Source organism: Sinocyclocheilus grahami, unplaced genomic scaffold (assembly GCF_001515645.1).
Source record: "Sinocyclocheilus grahami isolate Dianchi unplaced genomic scaffold, SAMN03320097.WGS_v1.1 scaffold473.1, whole genome shotgun sequence".
Lineage (NCBI taxonomy): Eukaryota > Metazoa > Chordata > Actinopteri > Cypriniformes > Cyprinidae > Sinocyclocheilus > Sinocyclocheilus grahami.
In genome coordinates, this window is record NW_015505652.1 from 2351303 (window position 1) to 2369101 (window position 17799).

At 40.4% G+C, this 17799-nt stretch overlaps 1 protein-coding gene across 2 annotated transcripts in view; it reads left to right on the forward strand.

Annotated features, from left to right (window-relative positions):
- Positions 1–17799, forward strand: part of LOC107553507 (nucleoprotein TPR-like) — a 25251-nt gene continuing 7452 nt past the window's right edge. For both annotated transcript variants that reach the window (XM_016235755.1, XM_016235756.1), the window contains exons 1-36: positions 1–156; positions 418–522; positions 604–677; positions 775–871; positions 2355–2458; positions 3088–3252; positions 3374–3466; positions 3548–3628; positions 3765–3852; positions 3969–4109; positions 4190–4287; positions 4379–4576; positions 4697–4804; positions 4895–5124; positions 5218–5378; positions 5489–5631; positions 5883–6031; positions 6116–6278; positions 6374–6508; positions 6594–6734; positions 6830–6986; positions 7177–7343; positions 7514–7666; positions 8294–8614; positions 8695–8882; positions 8998–9145; positions 11652–11789; positions 12012–12143; positions 12241–12371; positions 12486–12696; positions 12786–12932; positions 13052–13250; positions 13370–13566; positions 13653–13726; positions 13846–14042; positions 17439–17741. In XM_016235755.1, the coding sequence (XP_016091241.1) occupies positions 6–156; positions 418–522; positions 604–677; positions 775–871; positions 2355–2458; positions 3088–3252; positions 3374–3466; positions 3548–3628; positions 3765–3852; positions 3969–4109; positions 4190–4287; positions 4379–4576; positions 4697–4804; positions 4895–5124; positions 5218–5378; positions 5489–5631; positions 5883–6031; positions 6116–6278; positions 6374–6508; positions 6594–6734; positions 6830–6986; positions 7177–7343; positions 7514–7666; positions 8294–8614; positions 8695–8882; positions 8998–9145; positions 11652–11789; positions 12012–12143; positions 12241–12371; positions 12486–12696; positions 12786–12932; positions 13052–13250; positions 13370–13566; positions 13653–13726; positions 13846–14042; positions 17439–17741 (5488 nt within the window). In that variant the 5' untranslated portion in view covers positions 1–5. The remainder of the gene's footprint in view (positions 157–417; positions 523–603; positions 678–774; positions 872–2354; positions 2459–3087; positions 3253–3373; positions 3467–3547; positions 3629–3764; positions 3853–3968; positions 4110–4189; positions 4288–4378; positions 4577–4696; positions 4805–4894; positions 5125–5217; positions 5379–5488; positions 5632–5882; positions 6032–6115; positions 6279–6373; positions 6509–6593; positions 6735–6829; positions 6987–7176; positions 7344–7513; positions 7667–8293; positions 8615–8694; positions 8883–8997; positions 9146–11651; positions 11790–12011; positions 12144–12240; positions 12372–12485; positions 12697–12785; positions 12933–13051; positions 13251–13369; positions 13567–13652; positions 13727–13845; positions 14043–17438; positions 17742–17799) is intronic.

Below are 17799 nucleotides of genomic sequence, written 5' to 3' on the forward strand. Positions count from 1 at the left end.
GAAAAATGGCGGCTGTGTTGCTGCAGCTATTGGAGCGGTCGGAAATATCAAAACTCCCCAAAACTGTCTTGACTAAATTAGAGAAGTATATTTTTGAACAGCAATGTGAAGTTGATTGTCTGAAGGCACAACAGGAGCAATATCGTGTGGATAATGGTATGGTTTGCGGTTTTAATAGGTAAACTGTAAACTGTTTATAACCACGAAGGAGGCCTGGGTTTATTTTCCCCCTTGGGCATATTGTTTTGCAAACTGTTTGTAGTGAACATGTGTTATAATTATTGAATACATTTTCAGTTTAACAGAAAACGTTTTCTATTGATATTACCATAGACTTGCTTGTATGGATGTTTAGACGTTCTCTCTCTCTCTCTCTCTCTCTCTCTCTCTCTCTCTCTCTCTCTCTCATATATATAGAACAACAGTATTTTGACATCGAGAAGAAGTTTGCAGAGAGTCAGGCTCAGTTTGTGTCCCAGACTCAAGAGCATCAGATACTGAAAGAAGAGTACTGCAAACTGGGTAAGGATGTGGGAGTCAAACACCTCTTATTTGATTAAAAATAACAAACTTAACGTTGTATTTGTACTCGACTTTTTACAGAGGATGAGCTGAAATGCTTACGAGAGAAAAATAAGGAGCAAGTGTCTTCATATACCAAACTAGAATCACATCAGGTAATGAGAGATCATATAACAGTCTGATAGAGAACATCTGCGTCGTGTCTTGAATTTTGTGATGTTGAAGAGGTGAAATTGTGCATTCTTTGTGCAGAATGAACTTTCCAAAGCCAAAGTTGAGCTTGAGGCCGAAAAACGAGAGCTTGTGCGGACATTGGAAAGAAGATCCCAGGAGATGGAACAACAAAGCGGTATTTAAAGATCATTATTTGGTGTAACAGAATATGTTGACATGCTTTAATGTTCATAAAACACATTATTTTTCAAATACTGTACATTATTGTAGGTCCTCTACGCCTCTGTCAAACAGGCCGTTTTCAACAAAGCCCCCTCCTTTGACAAGCGCAGTCTGCTCTGATTGGCCATCGGACCCAGTGCATTGTGATTGACCGAACACCACAAGCACGCGTCGCAAATGTAACGCCCCTTACCATAATCGCAGCTTTAGCTTTCAAAGTAAATATCAAGACAGTTAATAATGTTGTTAGTTTTACCATCAGTTCAAGCCCGAAAGGGCAACAGAGTCGGGTGACAGACACAGTGATGATGCAGTACACAAGCCGCGGTTAAGACAGCTGACGTGCTATGATTTCTGACAGGCAGTTCACTCTCCTGTGATGTGACCCTGTTCCCCTCTCTCACACACACACACACACGATATCTACTCTGTGCTGTGCAAAACTCCGCATTTGAACAGTCAATAGCAAATGCTTAAACTGATAACGAAACATACTTGCAGTCGCTGAATCGGAAGCACCAGATTGTCATAGCAAAGTCGGAATTTACACCTTTTTTTTTTTTAAGAAATAGCCTTTGTGCACAGCCAACCTTGTACTCCTCTAGGTTAAAAAAAAACTGTCGTCCATAAAATGCGTTGCACAAATTCGAACATCTGGGTTGTGCTGTTCTGTTGTAAATAAATCTTAACCAATGATTTCTAATTGCATCTACTTCCGGAAGGCCAAATAAAGTGCTTTCGCACTGAAACACAGCGTCTCCCTGACATGGCTGCATCAACATGACTGCTGTTCCTGAAACCACGCCACCTTTCTTTGCGTGCTCATTTGGGCGGCATTATGCTAATATTTCCACATAGTGACGTAGATATGTGGGGGCATGTTAGAGTGATCCGTTTTAGGTAGGTATGGTTGACTCTTAACTTTTATAAAGAATATCTCTTTGGATTTGAGACTTTAGTCTTTGCAACTTTACAGATCTTCTTTATGCACCAAGAGCTTGTAACACTCCAAAGAGAAAGGAAAACTTGAAATCGCATCATATGACCCCTTTAATAAGCATTCTTTTATGATCATTGAAAACTAGTTTTTTACAGATTATTTGGAATTTGCAGGTTTTACTTTGACCAGTTTGTTCACCTACACTGTTTGAACAAAAATACAGTAAAAAAAAAAGACAAGTGGCCATTGTGCTGCCAAATATCTTCATAAAATCTTTTTTCAGGGTTTGCTGAAAAGGAAGTTAAATAAAACAGCATTTATTTGGAATACATTTTTTGTATTGTTGTCACTTTTGATAAATTCATTGTGTTTTTCTGTAGAAGTCCTGAGGTGTATTTCTTTAGAGAAAAAAAAACACACAAACCCAAACTTTTAAATGGTGGTGTATAATATACAAATTATCTTCAAATTTTTTTTATTTATTATTTTTTTATAGAGGACCTGAAGCGTATTAATGATAGATTGGTGGAAGTCAGTTCAGAGAAGATGCAGCTTCAGCTCAAGCTGGATGAGTCAGAAGCCACTGAGGTCTCAATCAAGGTAACATTTAATGAAATCTTGCCAGGGTACTTGGGATTTTACAAGGGTAAATAAAGAACTGGGGCCAGTTGTAGACTGGTCATAACTTTTTATATTCCGTTAAGAAAAGGTGGACTGGTCTTATTTGTATTGGAAAAGTAAGACTGATAACCACTTGGCAACTGCTAGTGAGTTTTGTATAGTATTTTCTTTACTAAACTGTCAAAAAAGGGTAATATTTCATGTATTTGAGGTCTGAGATGTGGGAACAGTGAAGAGAGAGCGGGCAAACATTTTGCATTTTAGCTCATAATTGCCGTCTAATCAGCCAATATGATCTTAAATAGCCTGCATAGCACTTCATTTTTTATAACATGGGATTTTGAACAAATTTATTCAATCTTGATTTCTGTAAAATGTTGCCACAAGATTTTTTTTTTTTTTTTTTGTGAAAAAGTTATAAAAAATATTTTTAAATATACCTTGAAGTAACTGCAAATGAGCATGTCAAAGAAATATCTTTAAAATAATTCCATGTGGAGCATGCCCCCGGTTCACACATTTTTTTTCCCCCTTACCTGTTTGCATCTCTGATTTTTATACCTGGCCCCACTGATTTTTGATATGCTGGCACTATGTTCATTTTCCAGTATAAAGAGAAGCGAATGGAGCAGGAGAAAGATCTACTCCAGAATCAGGTGACCTGGCTGAAAACTGAGCTTAAGGCCAAGAGTGAAGAGCTGCTGTCTCTTTCCCGGCAGAAAGGCAGTGAGATCCTGGAGCTCCAGTGCAACCTTAATAACAAGGAGGATGAAGTACTGCCCAAACCTTTTTCTATATTATGTATTTTAAGTCATCATGAATATTGTCTGATCTGCTTTGAAATGTGTTATTTAAGTTCTTAGTCCATGTGCTAATCTCTGTGAACCTTTGTAGATCGCCCACCTCCAAGATCAGGTCACCAGTCTGAAGGCATCCAATGAGAAACTTCAGAGGCAAGCAGAGGAGATGATCACCAAGATGAGAGAGGTTAGCCATTGTAATCCATCGCTGAAGTTATCAGCTGAATGGTGTTTCATAATTCTTTAAAATCATGTGTTGTGCTTTTAGGCTAAGCAACAGCAAGCCAGTTTGGAGGAGAAGTTCAGTAATGAGCTCAATGCCAACATCAAACTCTCAAATTTGTATAAGGTAAGTTTTAATTACTTCATGAATTGAAGTGTATAATTAAAGCAAAGCATAAATAAGAATATTATAATCATTCAAGTATAATTTTTGTTATTTCTAAGAATATTTGTTAGTTCTAAATTCTTTTGATGATTCGCAGGGAGCTGCAGCTGATGCAGAGGCCAAGAGTGAGGAGCTCAGCAGAGCTGTTGATGAACTTCACAAGCTGCTTAAAGAGGCTGGAGAGGGTAAGCCACTCTCCTGGTCAGAGACATGCATGTTGACAGCCATGAGTACCATTTAAGAAAACTAACACTGATGCTTTGTGTATTTACATATTTCTGTGATAACATCTTGTCTACAGCACATAAAGCTCTGGAAGTGAAGATGGCAGAGCTGGAGAGTTGTAAGGACAAAGAAATCGCTGAACTAAAAGAGAAAATAAGCAGCCAGGAGAAAGAGCTGGATAATGCAAATGAGCTGCTGTCTGATGCCAAACACAGAGGTTAGCATCGCCACTTAGTTCCTTAGCCTCTAGCATGTGAATTAGTATTTGTAAATTTGATGCCTCCTTTGCCTCTCCAGGAACTACTTCAATTTTTTCAGAGGAGCAGGTGACCACAATGTCTCCCACAGCAGCTGCAATTGCCAAAATCATCAAACCAGGCATGAAACTTACAGAGGTACTGACCTGCATTCTGATTTGTGATGCAAGTGCATTCATATTCACAGAAGCTTTTTCAGTTTTAATATGCCACCTTCTATTTTGTGTAGATTTATACAGCTTATGTTAAGACCCAAGAACAGCTACAACATGAGAAACTAGAGAACAAACGACTGCACAAGTACCTGGATGACATTGTGCAGGAGATGGAAGCAAAGGCGCCCATCCTGAAGAGACAGAGAGAGGAGTATGAGCGCATGCAAAAGTCTGTTTCCAGTCTCTCTGCTAAATTAGAGCAAGCTGTCACGGTGAGGACCGAAGAGTCTTGCAGAAATACGAAGCCTTATTGCATGTCACACTGCCAGTGCATGCTGCCTAATGGCTACTTGCATAACAAATCTAGAAATTATTATTCTTGGATTTTTCAGGAGGTCCACCGCTTGCAGAAAGAAGCAGATGAAAACAACAAACGTGCATCTGTGTTAGAGAGAGATAACCGGAGGTTTGAGGTGCAGCTGGCTGACATGTCTCAACAGGTGAGGCCTGATGGCACAACTGAGGCTTCAGTCTCTTACGGGAGAGAAAAAATATTCTAAAATCCTGTTCTTTTAACATGACTATCTCAGGTGCGGGTCCTCCTTATTGAGCTGGAGGAAGCGCGTGGTAATCATGTGATACGTGAGGAGGATGAGGTGTGTTCTGCGGATGTGAGCAGCACATCAGAGGTGATTTCTCAACACCTGGTCACCTTCCGCACTGTTGAAGAGCTGCAGCAGCAGAACCAGCGACTCCTAGTGGCACTAAGAGATCTCAGTGAGGAAAAGGAAAAGGATGAGTTAGAGGGAGACACCATGAAGTGAGTGTGTGTGAGAGAGATTTAAGTGGATCTGTCAACCTAATATCAGATTAAATATGGACTGAGAAAGCATAATGCTCATTGTGTGTTTAGACGGCATGAGGTGGAGAAATATCTCGAGGAGCTTCAGCGTGAGTTGGAGCAGCTAAAGGAAAAGAGAGCTCAGGATCTGCAGAAGGTTGACGCTGTGGCACGACAAAGGGATATGTTCCGCATGCTTCTGACCCAGGCCACTGGAGTCACCTTCCCACAGGGTAATTATATTTTGTCTGTTATTCTAGTCTGTATTGCCAGGTTTTATGAGACACCTTAATAGAAAGTTTCATGATGATGATTGAACAGTTTTATAAACTTACTGTGGCAGGTGCTGGTAATGAGGAGCTTATGCTGACCTCCACCCCCCGTCGTTCTCCAGCCATCACACCCACTGCAGGCACCCCTACAGGACTGGTTGCCACTGTGATAGAATCCACTGAGTCAGTAGAAGCCAAGGCTGCACTGAAGCAGGTAGGCCAGGCAGAGCAGGCTGTCCACTCATAGCATTTTTTTCCATCAGTGACATTGAGACTAAGCTTCATTAATAAAAATGCTTGTGAAAGAAGTTTCTGTATGTTCAAGAATTCATTCATTTGCTTTATGCAGTAAAAACCATAAAATTGTGACATAGTACTGTGACTTTTTTTTTGCCCCCTTCAATTATTTTTGTCTATTAGGAGATGGATTTTAAAATATAAAATTATTCTTGTGTGTTTGATCAGCTTCAGGAAGTCTTTGTGGCCTATAAAAAGGAAAAAACTGAGTCTGGAAAAGCCCTGACTGAGCAAAGCGAGAAACTACAGGATCAAGTGACTGAACTCCGCTCTGAAAACACCAAGATCTCCACACAGCTGGAGTTCACCTCCAAACGGTATCCAGTCATACAGTTCCTTTGGTCCTCATGGTTTTCTCAAATATAGAATCCTTAATTTATTTTATGTGGTGTGTATGTCAGGTATGAGATGCTCCAGGATAACGTGGAGGGCTACCGTAAGGAGATTGCCTCTCTGAATGAGAAGAGTCAGAAACAGGCTGCAGCAATTCAGCAGAGTGAACAGACCATACACACCCTCAACCAGGACCTCCGAGCAGCAGCTGAGAAACTCTCCATTGCTGAGGTGTCTTAATTGATTCATTCACTCAAGTGCAGGTGTCTCTGTTCAGTCCAATAGTTCAGTCTAAATTGAATTAATCCTCTATGTCTCTATTTCAGTCTGAAGCAGAGAACCTGCGTAAAGAGAGAGACATGTTGAAGATGGTGGAGATCAGACTGACCCAGGAGAAAGAGTCCTTCCAGGCCCAAAGGCTTGGCCAAAACATGCTGCTGACCAACCTCAAATCAATACAGGTGACAAGTGCTTTTACGAAATGACAATCTAAGCCTCCAAAAGGATGTTTTGAGAACTTAGCATGTCTGTAAATTAATTTTCCAGGCAACTCTAGAGCACTCCGAGACGGAGACCAGACAGCGGCTGACTGCTCAGATTGAGAAGCAGGAGCGAGAGATTGCTCAGCTCCAGAAGAGACTCGAGAATGAGGTGGAACAGAAGCACCTGCTGGCACGCAATCAAGATGTAAGGGCCGCATTTCTTTTGCTCTCTCTCTCTTATTTTGCCCTGTTTGGTACTTTGGCTCATTCATTTCTCTTTGACGTTCCTTTGCATCATAGATGCAGCTGATGGATGTTAAGAAGCAGCTGGAAACACAGACTTCCCAGTACTACAGGACAAGAGAGCAGCTTAGTGCTGCCCAACTTGAGCTTAACAATCTAAAGCTGCAGATGAGTAGCAAGGAGAGCCGGCTGTTATCCCCCACAATACGTACAGGTGAGAGACTGCTCATGATTCAGCCCTCATGGTATCATAGCACTTCTAATATTTAGTTTTTGCTTAGTTTATCTAACATTCCTTAAGTTATTTGTTCATGTTTGGTTGCTCAACCTCATTAGCTATAAAGGCCAGAGCATTGTTGATGGAAAAGACTATCTGTTAAGTTGTTGCTGTTTTTTCTCTCCAGGCCTGCAAGGCAGTGAAGGTGACATAGAGGCTCTGCGTGCTCAGCTGAAGCAGGCTGAGAGCAAGGTAGAAGAGCTGGCTGAACGACTGAAGAACACTACTGCAAGCATGGAACAGTACAAAGCCATGAGTCTTAGCTTAGAGGAGTCCCTGGATAAAGAGAAACGGGTTTGTGGCATGATAAAAATCACTATAATATGCTTTACTCTAACACCCATTACATTCTATAAAAAATAAAGGCAACATGAACAATGGACGTTTTAAGGAAGTAAATGGAATTCATTTTGGTGTTTTTATTTATTTTGTAAAAAAAAATTCCTCTGTCTTTACACTTTTAGGTAACTGAGCAGGTGCGATCATCTGTGCAAAGCCGGGTGGAGGCGGCTCAGGAACTGTATAAACAGCTGGAGCAGAAACTTCTGGAAGCAGACAAGGAGAAGCAGAGTTTGCTAGAAGAGAAAAGCAAAGCTGTTGCTGCTGTGGAGCAAGAGGTATTGAATTCCCTCTGCTCACTAGATCTTTGACATTTCTGATTTAAAGAGCACATTCTATGCTTTCTTTTCTTTTTCCTGGAGTCCACAAATGTTATTCAAGGTATCTTGCGCTAAAACTGTTTGGGTTTTCAAACTGGGTTATTTGGGGGCCGCAAAAGAGTTCTAGGGGATCCATGGAAAATTTTAGTCAAAAACGACGTACAAAAATAAATACAAAGATTAAATTAATAAAATGTTCAAAATAATTACATTTGATTTTAAATTTAAAAAAAACAACAACAACAAATGCATCAAACAGCAGAGTATTATAGTGAATAGGAAAAAAATACTGTTCAAAAAGATTTTATGTTATAAGTATAAATAAATAGCTGCCTTTTAAATTGTAAGATAGAGGTCCATTGCATAAAGATGATCATATTTGAGGCTTCATGGCATCTAAAAGATTGTCTAGCCATCACAGTAGTTCACAGTGTGGGAATGGGTGTTAATGTAATTCATTCTATGTTCATTTCTGTGTCATTCTGTTTTCATTTTCTGTAATGCATTCTTTTTATCCATTCTAACAGAGCAGTATTGTGATTTTTAGAGGCAGAATTTGACGTATTTCTTGATCCTTTATCCCAGTTGAATGAGCTGAAGAAATCTCTAAGCAGCCTGCAGGGGGAGCACCAGAGCGTCCTGGAGAGAGCTGCTGTTGCTGCTGCACAGGAACAGCAGGCCATCCTGGACAGTCAGGAGCAGGCTAAGATGGCAGCTGAGGCACAGGATAAGTACGAGAGGGAGATGTTGCTGCATGCAGCTGATGTGGAAGCACTGCAGGCTACCAAAGCACAGGCTCTGCTGGCAGCTCATCTCAGACAGCAGCTGGAGGAGAAAGTTCAGAGCACCAGTGCACAGCTTCTAGAGGCTCGTGTCTCTTGGGAGGAGCAAGAGAAGATTCTCAAGGTAAAGAAATTGTGAAACAAATTGCTGTTATGGAAGTAGTAATAGCATTCTCAGTCTTTTTGTTTCTCTCTCCACATCAGGAGGAGCAGTCTAAGTTAGAGTCTCGCTGTGAGGATCTGCAGAGGCAGAACACACTCCTTCACGAACAAATACAGACTCTGAGTGGACAAATGGCCAGTCAGCTGCTGCGAGCCACCAGCGAGAGTCCACTCAACGTCTCTCTGACAGAGGAGGGCAAGTCTCAGGAGCAGCTTCTGGAGATCCTAAGGTCTTTTTTTTTCTCCCTTATGTGACCAATTTCAGTCATTTATAATTTTGTGAAGAAAATGTGTCAAGGAGAGAGTTTCCTTCACGGCAGTCTCTCATTTCTTCATGGTTTGCAGATTTGTGCGGCGTGAGAAGGAGATCGCAGAGTCCCGGTTTGAGGTGGTCCAGGGTGAGAGTCTGAGGCACAGGCTGAGAGTGGAACATCTGGAGAGAGAACTGAAGGATGTGCAGGAGAGTCTGAATGCAGAGAGAGAGAAAATGCAGGTTGGTTTGGAGAACCCAGATGCATACCATTTTATTACTGATCAACTGTATTCGGGGTTTCCGCGGGGTCTTAAAAATTCTTAAATTGTACAAGAAAGTCTTAATTATGATTTCAAGAGGTCTTCAATTTGTGGATGGAAAGACCAGAATTGCGATATGCTGAATGCGATGATTAAACTTCAAAAGGCTATGATTTCATGAGCACTGCACGTTCAAAGTCCGGTGCTTCGCTGCGTTGTGTTTTGCCTATACCGGGGAACTAGTTATAGGTCTGCCAAAAGTGTCACCTGCTGGCAGAGAATGAATGTGAATTTTCAATAAAACTGTTGCTTTGTTTAGATTTCAGACAAATGCAAAAGTCGACCCATGTTTTTACCCTGCAAACACGCAGAGCTTTAAATGTAAACTGGTAGATCGATAATAAGACAATGCAAAAAATCTAAATCTAAAGTATAGGGGTGTGCGATATGTATGGTTTGCGATAATATCGTAATTGTTTTAACGATGTGCGATTTGATATTATCGAGTATATCGAGAAAAGCAAACAAAACACACCTACAGAGTGCACGCATACATTACGTGAAGTCTTAGTAGTTTAGACTAGTGCGCGTGCGCATTTAGAGTGCGTTCTGTCACTGCATGAATCAGTCTATTAAAATGCATTTAGAATTATCACAATTCAAGATATGGGGCAGAAAATGTATATATTTATATCATTTCATGTAGTTAATATCACACGAAGAGTGACGTTTTTTTCAGTCAGTATGATTACAAAAGTGATATTGATTTACAGTTCAGTAAACTAAGTTAATATAAAGAGACTTGCGTTTTAGACACCATATTTTCTGTTTTTGCTCTATTTCTCCAACAAAAATCATTCCAAACACAACCACAGCACTGTTTTGCATCTCTGAGCAACAGGAAGGTGTTTTGTTCCTGAAAGAATCAACCGTTTAAATGATTCGGTTCAATCGCAATGACTCCCTTAACAGTGACTTGCTGCCACCTACTGGCAGTTTTAATTGTTTTAACAGAGCTGCATTAAACAGTGTGTTCACGTCTAATGTGCACTTCTAATGCAGCTAAAGATTTAAGATAAGTTTAGTTTATACTGATTTCATTTGCTTGGTAACAGCCCAAATGCAAGAATTTGACTCAAAAGATGGTGCACACTTTTAGAAAAAATGGCTTAAAGTTAAAAATGCCCATAAAACTTGAAATTAATTAATGATGATTATGAAATGATTCATTTCTATCACTGCTGTGAACTGACCACACAGAATATGATGAATATCTAAAAATTCAGGAGTCAGCTGTCCACGGCATGCAGTCCCTAAGATGTCAGCACAATAACACACTTAGCAAAATATCGTCTTATTATTGTTATCGATAAAATCCCCGAAAATTGAGATGTCATTTTTTGTTAATATCGCACACCCCTAATTTGTTATTTAATTGATATAATACTTTATTGATAATTGTTTAAATTAATATAATAATTAATACTTTTGACTCCATTTTCTGAAAAGTGGTTTAAAGGCTGAAATGAAAACTTGTATCTGAACTGTAAATTATGATTTTTACAGTAATTTTACATTTTAATATGGTACTATAGACATTGCCCTATACCCCGCTCTTATGGTATTAATTTTATTTGTGCAGGTCTTAAAGGTCTTAAAGGGGTCATATGATGCGATTTCAAGTTTTCTTTTCTCTTTGGAGTGTTACAAGCTGATTGTGCATAGATAAGATCCCTGAAGTTGCAAAGACTAAAGTCTCAAAACCAAAGAGATATTCTTTATCAAAGTTAAGACTCTGCCACGCCCCCCTAAAACGGTTCGTTCTAACACGCCCCCACATATCTAGGTCACTATGTGGGAATATTTGCGTAATGCCGCCCAAATGTGCACGCAAAGAAAGAAGGCGTGGTTTCAGTAACCTCAGTTAGTGTTGAAGCAGCCATGTCAAGGAGACGCTGTTTCTACAACCCTCTACGAACACCTTGGCAATTGAATCGCCATTGGCTAGTGGAGAGATAGGTGCGTGTGCGCGAGTGAGAGAGAGGTGTGTGTCTGTGTGTGTATGTGTGTGTGTGTGTGTGTGTGTGGATGAAGCTCGCGATTATGGTAAGGGGCGTTACAGTTCCGACGAGTGCTTGCGGTGTTTGGCCAATCACAATGCACTGGGTCAGCTGGCCAATCAGAGCAGACTGTGCTTGTCGGAAGGAGGGACTTTGTCGAAAACGAAGCGTTTGAGAGAGGCGGGGCATAGAGGACTTACAATAATGTACAGCATTTGAAAAATAATGTGTTTTTTTAACATTAAAGCATGTCAACATAATCTGTTACACCAAATACACAAAATAATGATCTTTAAAAATGACCCCTTTAAATTTGAGCTTAAAAATCCTGCAGAAACCCTGTATACTAGTTAACTGCCTTGGTTACCAGCCCTGTACTTTCCTTTGGCCTGTACCTGTTACTCAGCCTGTTTAATTTGTTTAAAGGTGACTGCAAAGACTCTGGCCCAGCATGATGAGCTGATGAAGAAGACCGAGACCATGAATGTGCTAATGGAGACCAATAAGATGCTGAGGGAGGAGAAAAAGAAACTGGAACAGGAGCTGCAGGATACACAAGCCAAGGCAAGCCACCAAAAAATAGTCAACAATTATATTTGCTAGTTGAAATACTGCTTTTAAAAAATATAGTATTATTAAGAGAATTGTTCTCCAAGACTTTAATTATATATTGTTACTTTACATATAAAAAATGTATATACAGTTGAAAAATTGAATAAAATTTAACTTATTTGCTTAAAGAGGATAACATACTCGTAGTCATAATAACTGTGTTTTGCTTCACAGGTACGTAAACTTGAGTCAGACATCTTGCCCATGCAGGAGTCCAATGCAGAGCTGAGTGAGAAGAGTGGTATGCTACAGGCAGAGAAAAAGCTTCTGGAAGAAGATATCAAACGCTGGAAAGCTCGCACTCAGGTCAGAAGTTTGTGTGTATCTTGAGGTATTGCCTTCAAAAACTATGTATTTGTCATTGGTGAAAATTACTGGGTCATCACTTTCTTATGGTGTTTAGCACCTGGTGAGCCAGCAGAAGGACACTGACCCAGAAGAGTACAAGCGGCTGCACTCTGAGAGGGAAGCGCATCTCAAACGCATCCAGCAGCTTGTCGAGGAGACTAGTCGGCTCAAAGCTGAAGCTTCCAGGTTAAAGCAGTTCTCTACCTTCATTGGATGCACCAAAGTTTCATTGGCAAAAACCATCTTTTCATTCTTGTCTTGGCTATTTTATGCATGTCGCTTTTTTCTTGCTCTCTGCAGGAACAGTGGCTCTTTGACTATGATGCAGTCTCAGGTGCAGAACCTAAGGGAGAACTTGGGGAAGGTGATGGTGGAGAGGGACAGCCTAAAGAAAGACCAGGAGGCCAAAAATCTGGACATCCAGGAGAAACTAAAAACAATCGCACAAGTTAAAAAGATTGGTCGACGTTACAAAACCCAGTACGAAGAGCTCAAGGTTGAATATGACAAGGTGCGCCAGGGTTTATGACTAAGAAAGTGGTTTGAAATTGCAAAGGTGTGTTTGGAGTGGCGGTCTGATTTATTTGGGTTTTTGTGCAGTTGGTAGCTGCAGCAGCATCTGCACCTGCTCAGGATCAAGAGGCACAGCAGGCATCAGCTCAAGAAATTCAGGCCCTCAAAGAGTCCCTCAACCAATCAGAGAACAGGACTAGAGAACTGGAAGGCCATCTGGAGAATCTCAATAGAGTAAGTTCACTGCCTAATTTAAAGTTTATGCGACCCCTTTTTAAGATCAGACTAAAATGATTGGGTGCCTTTTAGAAAAATGATTCTCATGGTGTGAGTTTTCTTTTTGTCCTGTGCAGACTGTAGGAGAGCGGGAAACAGAGGCACGCAATACACAGGAACAGGCCTCTCGTCTACAAGCGGAGCTGACGCGTCTCAGGCAGGAGCTTCAGGAGAAATCATCTCAGGAGGAGCGACTCAAACAGCAGCTGACTGAAAAGGAGGAGAGGACCAAGAAGGCAATAGTAATGGCCAAGCAGAAGATCAGCCAGCTTTCTGGTAAGAATTTACCCTGTTTTAAAATTAATATTTTTTTCTCTATTCACTTTGACTATGAGGTTTGTGGTTTGTGTTGGCTCTTTCCTTTTGATATTTGACACTTTGACCTCTACTTCCAGGTGTAAAAGGTCAGCTCCAGAAAGAAAATGAGGAGCTGAAGCAACAAAAAGAGGAATTGGAAGTGCGAGTGAGTGCACTAAAGTCTCAGTATGAGGGTCGTCTGAGCAGACAGGAAAGGGAGCTGCGAGATCTCCGCGAGCAGCAGGAGAGACATGGAGAACAGAGAGATGAGCCTCCGGAGCAGGGCTCCAGCAAGGTAACCACATAGACATGCAATTGCAAACCTATAGCTGAACAAGTTTAAATGTTTACGTGTTGATCAAGATTTTCTTCTTTTTTCAGACCCAGGAACCGCAAAGGACAACAGAACAGCGACAGATCTCTCTGAAGTCCACACCAGTGGCAGAAAGAGGAAGGTACAGTATTTTTAGAGGGGGCAATTCACCTTCACCTACACTGTTAACTAGTAATCATTGTCTGGCAAATTCAAAAATGGCATCTCTACAAGTCAAGCCTCTCTACATTGTTTTCATAGTGCAAGCACTTCAGAGCCCCCAACTGCGAACATAAAGCCCACGCCACTGGCAGCAACCCCCAGCAAGCCTCCAGCCATTCCAGGAAACAAATCCACCCCAAGGGCCAGCATTAAACCTATGATCACTCCTGCCCCAGTGCCCACCCCTACACCCACTGCCACAGTCATGCCCACCACGCAGGTGGAGAGCCAAGAGCGTAAGTGTTGGACTGGGATTTTGGCCAGGGTTATTATCATTAACTAAAACTGAAACCATAAAAAAAAAAAAAAATTGATTTAAACATTTACTGAAATGAAATATTTGTGATGAAAGAATTTAGCACTTTTTATTCCAGGACTTTTTTGTTCAAAGTTCTAAAATAAACTTTATGAAACTATATAGATATTTAAAAAAAAAAAACTAGTAATGACAAAACACAAAAAATTACTAAAATGTTGCATTTAAAATGAAAATAGAAAATATTAAAGGGGTCATATGATGCTGCTAAAAAGAACATTCTTTTGTGTATTTGGTGTAATGAAATGTGTTTATGCGGTTTAAAGTAAAAAAAAAAAAAAAACACACATTATTTTCCACATAATGTACATTATTGTTTCTCCTCTATGCCCGCCTTTTTGAAACGCGTCGATTTTTACAAAGCTCATTGGTCTGAAAAAGCGAGGTGTGCTGTGATTGGCCAGCTATCCAATGCGTTGTGATTGGCCGAATACCTCAAGCGTGAGACGGAAATGTTACGCCCCTCACCATACTGTTGATGCCGTGTCCCGGCCGGAGCGACGAGACAAACATTAAAACCGATTACAAACGAGGCATTTGTTGCATCCAGTGGGGACATAATTACTGATTATAATGACTTGTACTGTCTTTTTACGCGTTGCGTTGCATTGCATCGCGCCGCGCCGCGTAAACATAAAACTCTGTCTGCATTTGTGATCAGAGAAATGACAAACAACAAGTGCTACTGCCTAAAACTCGCATTTGAATCATCAGTGGCAAATCCTTTAAATGAAAACGTACTTGCAGACTGTGAGGCAGAACTGCCGGCATTTTAGTCTAACGTTACTCTCCCAGGATCAGTAAAGAGTCCTCCATAAAATGTGCTGCACACATCTGGTTATTTGGGTTAAACTGTTCTGGAACAGTATTGTAAATACAACTTAACCACTGATTTGTAGTCGTGTCCTCTTTTGGAAGACCAAACAAAGTAGTTTAGCTTTCACAACGAAAAACACAGCAGCCTAGCGTGAGGGGAAGCCCCAGCTTAGCGTGCACTGAGGCCGGCATAGCGTGAGCTGAGGCGGCGGGGTCGAGAACAGCGCAGCCAGCGGATCCGACGAATGAGCGGCAACCACATGTGACGGACCCCGGGCTGGATTCCGCTTCGTCCACGGTGAAAGTTGATGTATTCCCTCAGCGACCAGCACAGATCAGCTCTAGGCATGACGAAGCGGATATCGTCCTCTATTGGAAGACCAAACAAAGTAGTTTCGCTTTCACAACGAAGCACACAGCGTCTTCACAACATGGCTGCAGCGTCAACAATACTACAGTGAGAATAAAAGTTACGCCTTCTTTCTTTGCGTGAACATTTGGGCGGCGTTATGCAAATCTTCCCACATAGTGAGGTAGATATGTTGGGGCATGTTAGAACGAGCCGTTTTAGGTAGGCGTGGCTGACTCTTAACTTTTATAAAGAATATCTCTTTGGATTTGAGACTTTAGTCTTTGCAACTTTACAGATCTTCTTTATGCACCAAGAGCTTGTAACACTCCAAAGAGAAAGGAAAAATTGAAATCGCATCATATGACCCCTTTAAATAAGTAAAAATATTACCAACTACAATAGTATATCAATGACACTAAAATTATAAATCTAGTGCTAATTTCAGTATTTGTTCATATTCTGAATTTGATTTTTTCAGTTTTAGATTTAAATTTTTTGCCATTTTATGTGCTTGGCATTAATAGTTTTTATTTAGTAGATATTAATTATTGTTAATAGATAATTATTCATTTATTTTTTTGTTTTTTGTTGTTTAGTTTTAATTTCAGTAATTTTAGTAACTTAAACGTTTCTGTTAGTTAAAAAAAAAAATCTAAATCTGTTTTTCATTTAATGTTTACTTTTGGATTCATTGCATTTAACAAAAAGGGTTTTAATAGTTTTACTTAACAATAACACTGACTGATGTGCAAACAAATGTGACCCTGGACTACAAAAGCAGTCTTACGTCGCTGAGGTATATTTGTAGCAATAGCCAAAAATACATTGTATGGGTGAAAATTGATTTTTTGATTTTGTTTTTATGCCAAAAATCATTAGGATATTAAGTAATGATCATGTTCCATGAAGATATTTTGTAAATGTCCTACTGTAAATATATTAAAACTTAATTTTTGCTTAGTAATATGCATTGCTAAGAACTTAATTTGGACAACTTTAAAGGCGATTTTCTGGAAAAAAAAAAAATTCTGCACCCTCAGATTCCAGATTTTCAAATAGTTGTATCTCGGCCAAATGTTGTCCTAACAAACCATACATCAATGGAAAGCTTATTTATTCAGCTTTCAAATGATGTATAAATCTCAATTTCGACAAATTGACCCTCATGACTGGTTTTGTGGTCCAGGGTCACTGTAGCGAATCAGCTCATGGGGAAATATGAATAATTAATCATAACTAGTTATAATTAATTATAAATATTTAGATCCGCTGTAGATATTTAGCTGACCTCTCACGTGGATCTTTGCTGAAGTTGGTTGATGAATGGAAATTCAAGGCCGAAGCCTGGCATGTACTTAGGGGGTTGCAGAAGTGATCTAGCTCATGTCTTCATCTTAGAAACTAACTGAACCACCACTTTAAAGTGCGGCCATTTAAAGTCTGCAAAGATTCACGCCTCTCAAGAGGGGCTTGTCCAATGAGAAAGACGGAAATTCCAAGCGGGAGGTGGCAATTGCTGAAGGGTTTTACGACCCTTTGTCTCTAAGCATGGTATTTCGCATATGTAATTTTCTTGGGTGTTGATGCACAACCAATAAAGATTCTTAGAACACTAATATGTTGCATAGGTATAAACATACAATATACACTCTCAGTTAGATCATCCAAATACGAATTAATAGAGACCAAACACGTTATATGTAAGGTTACATGAATGAGTGATTCTATCATAAGCATGCATAAACTAGTCTACAATACAACAGATAATATACAAGACAGCAATAATATACACAATGACCTGAAGGATCATGTGTGTTCATTCAAAGAAAGGTTTTCCTATTAATTAATTAGAGAAGAGTCCATTTTTACTGTGCACTGTGGATTTCCTATGGAAATTGTTGTGAGGAAGGTGTTTCTCAACATGCCATTAGGTCGTAAATGTATCTGGTGTCAGGGTTGCCATGGTAACCAGGGTCCTGGGCCCTGTTCACAGACATCTTGGCACTCAGTATGTTTATTGGGTGAGGGGTCTGTGAATGTTTGTTAATCTAATGAATAATTGATTTGTTAAATCAAATGAAAAATGGTGTGTCCGATTGGTCCAAACGCTAGTCACAAATTAATTTTCTTTCCCCCTTGACCTTGCAGCTATGCAGTCATCTGAGGGCCCGCTTGAGCATGTGACTGTGTATGGCAGTGCCAGCGGTTCAGTGCGGTCCACAAGCCCTAATGTTCAGACCACCCTTGCTCAACCTCTGCTGACCATTCAACAGCAGAGCCAGGCCACTGCGTTCATCCAGCCCACCCAGCAACAAACCCAAGCCCCTGCTGAACCATCCAATCAGGAACCTCTAGCTGCTGTAATGCTCCCAAACTCACAGTTAGACTGGCCTCTTTCTACATCCACAGGGATATGGAGTGCCACCGCTAGCACAAGCAGTGCCGGTGCAGGTAATATCGTTTATACTCAACCAGATAAGCTGAACAGGTTTATGGCACCTCACTCTAA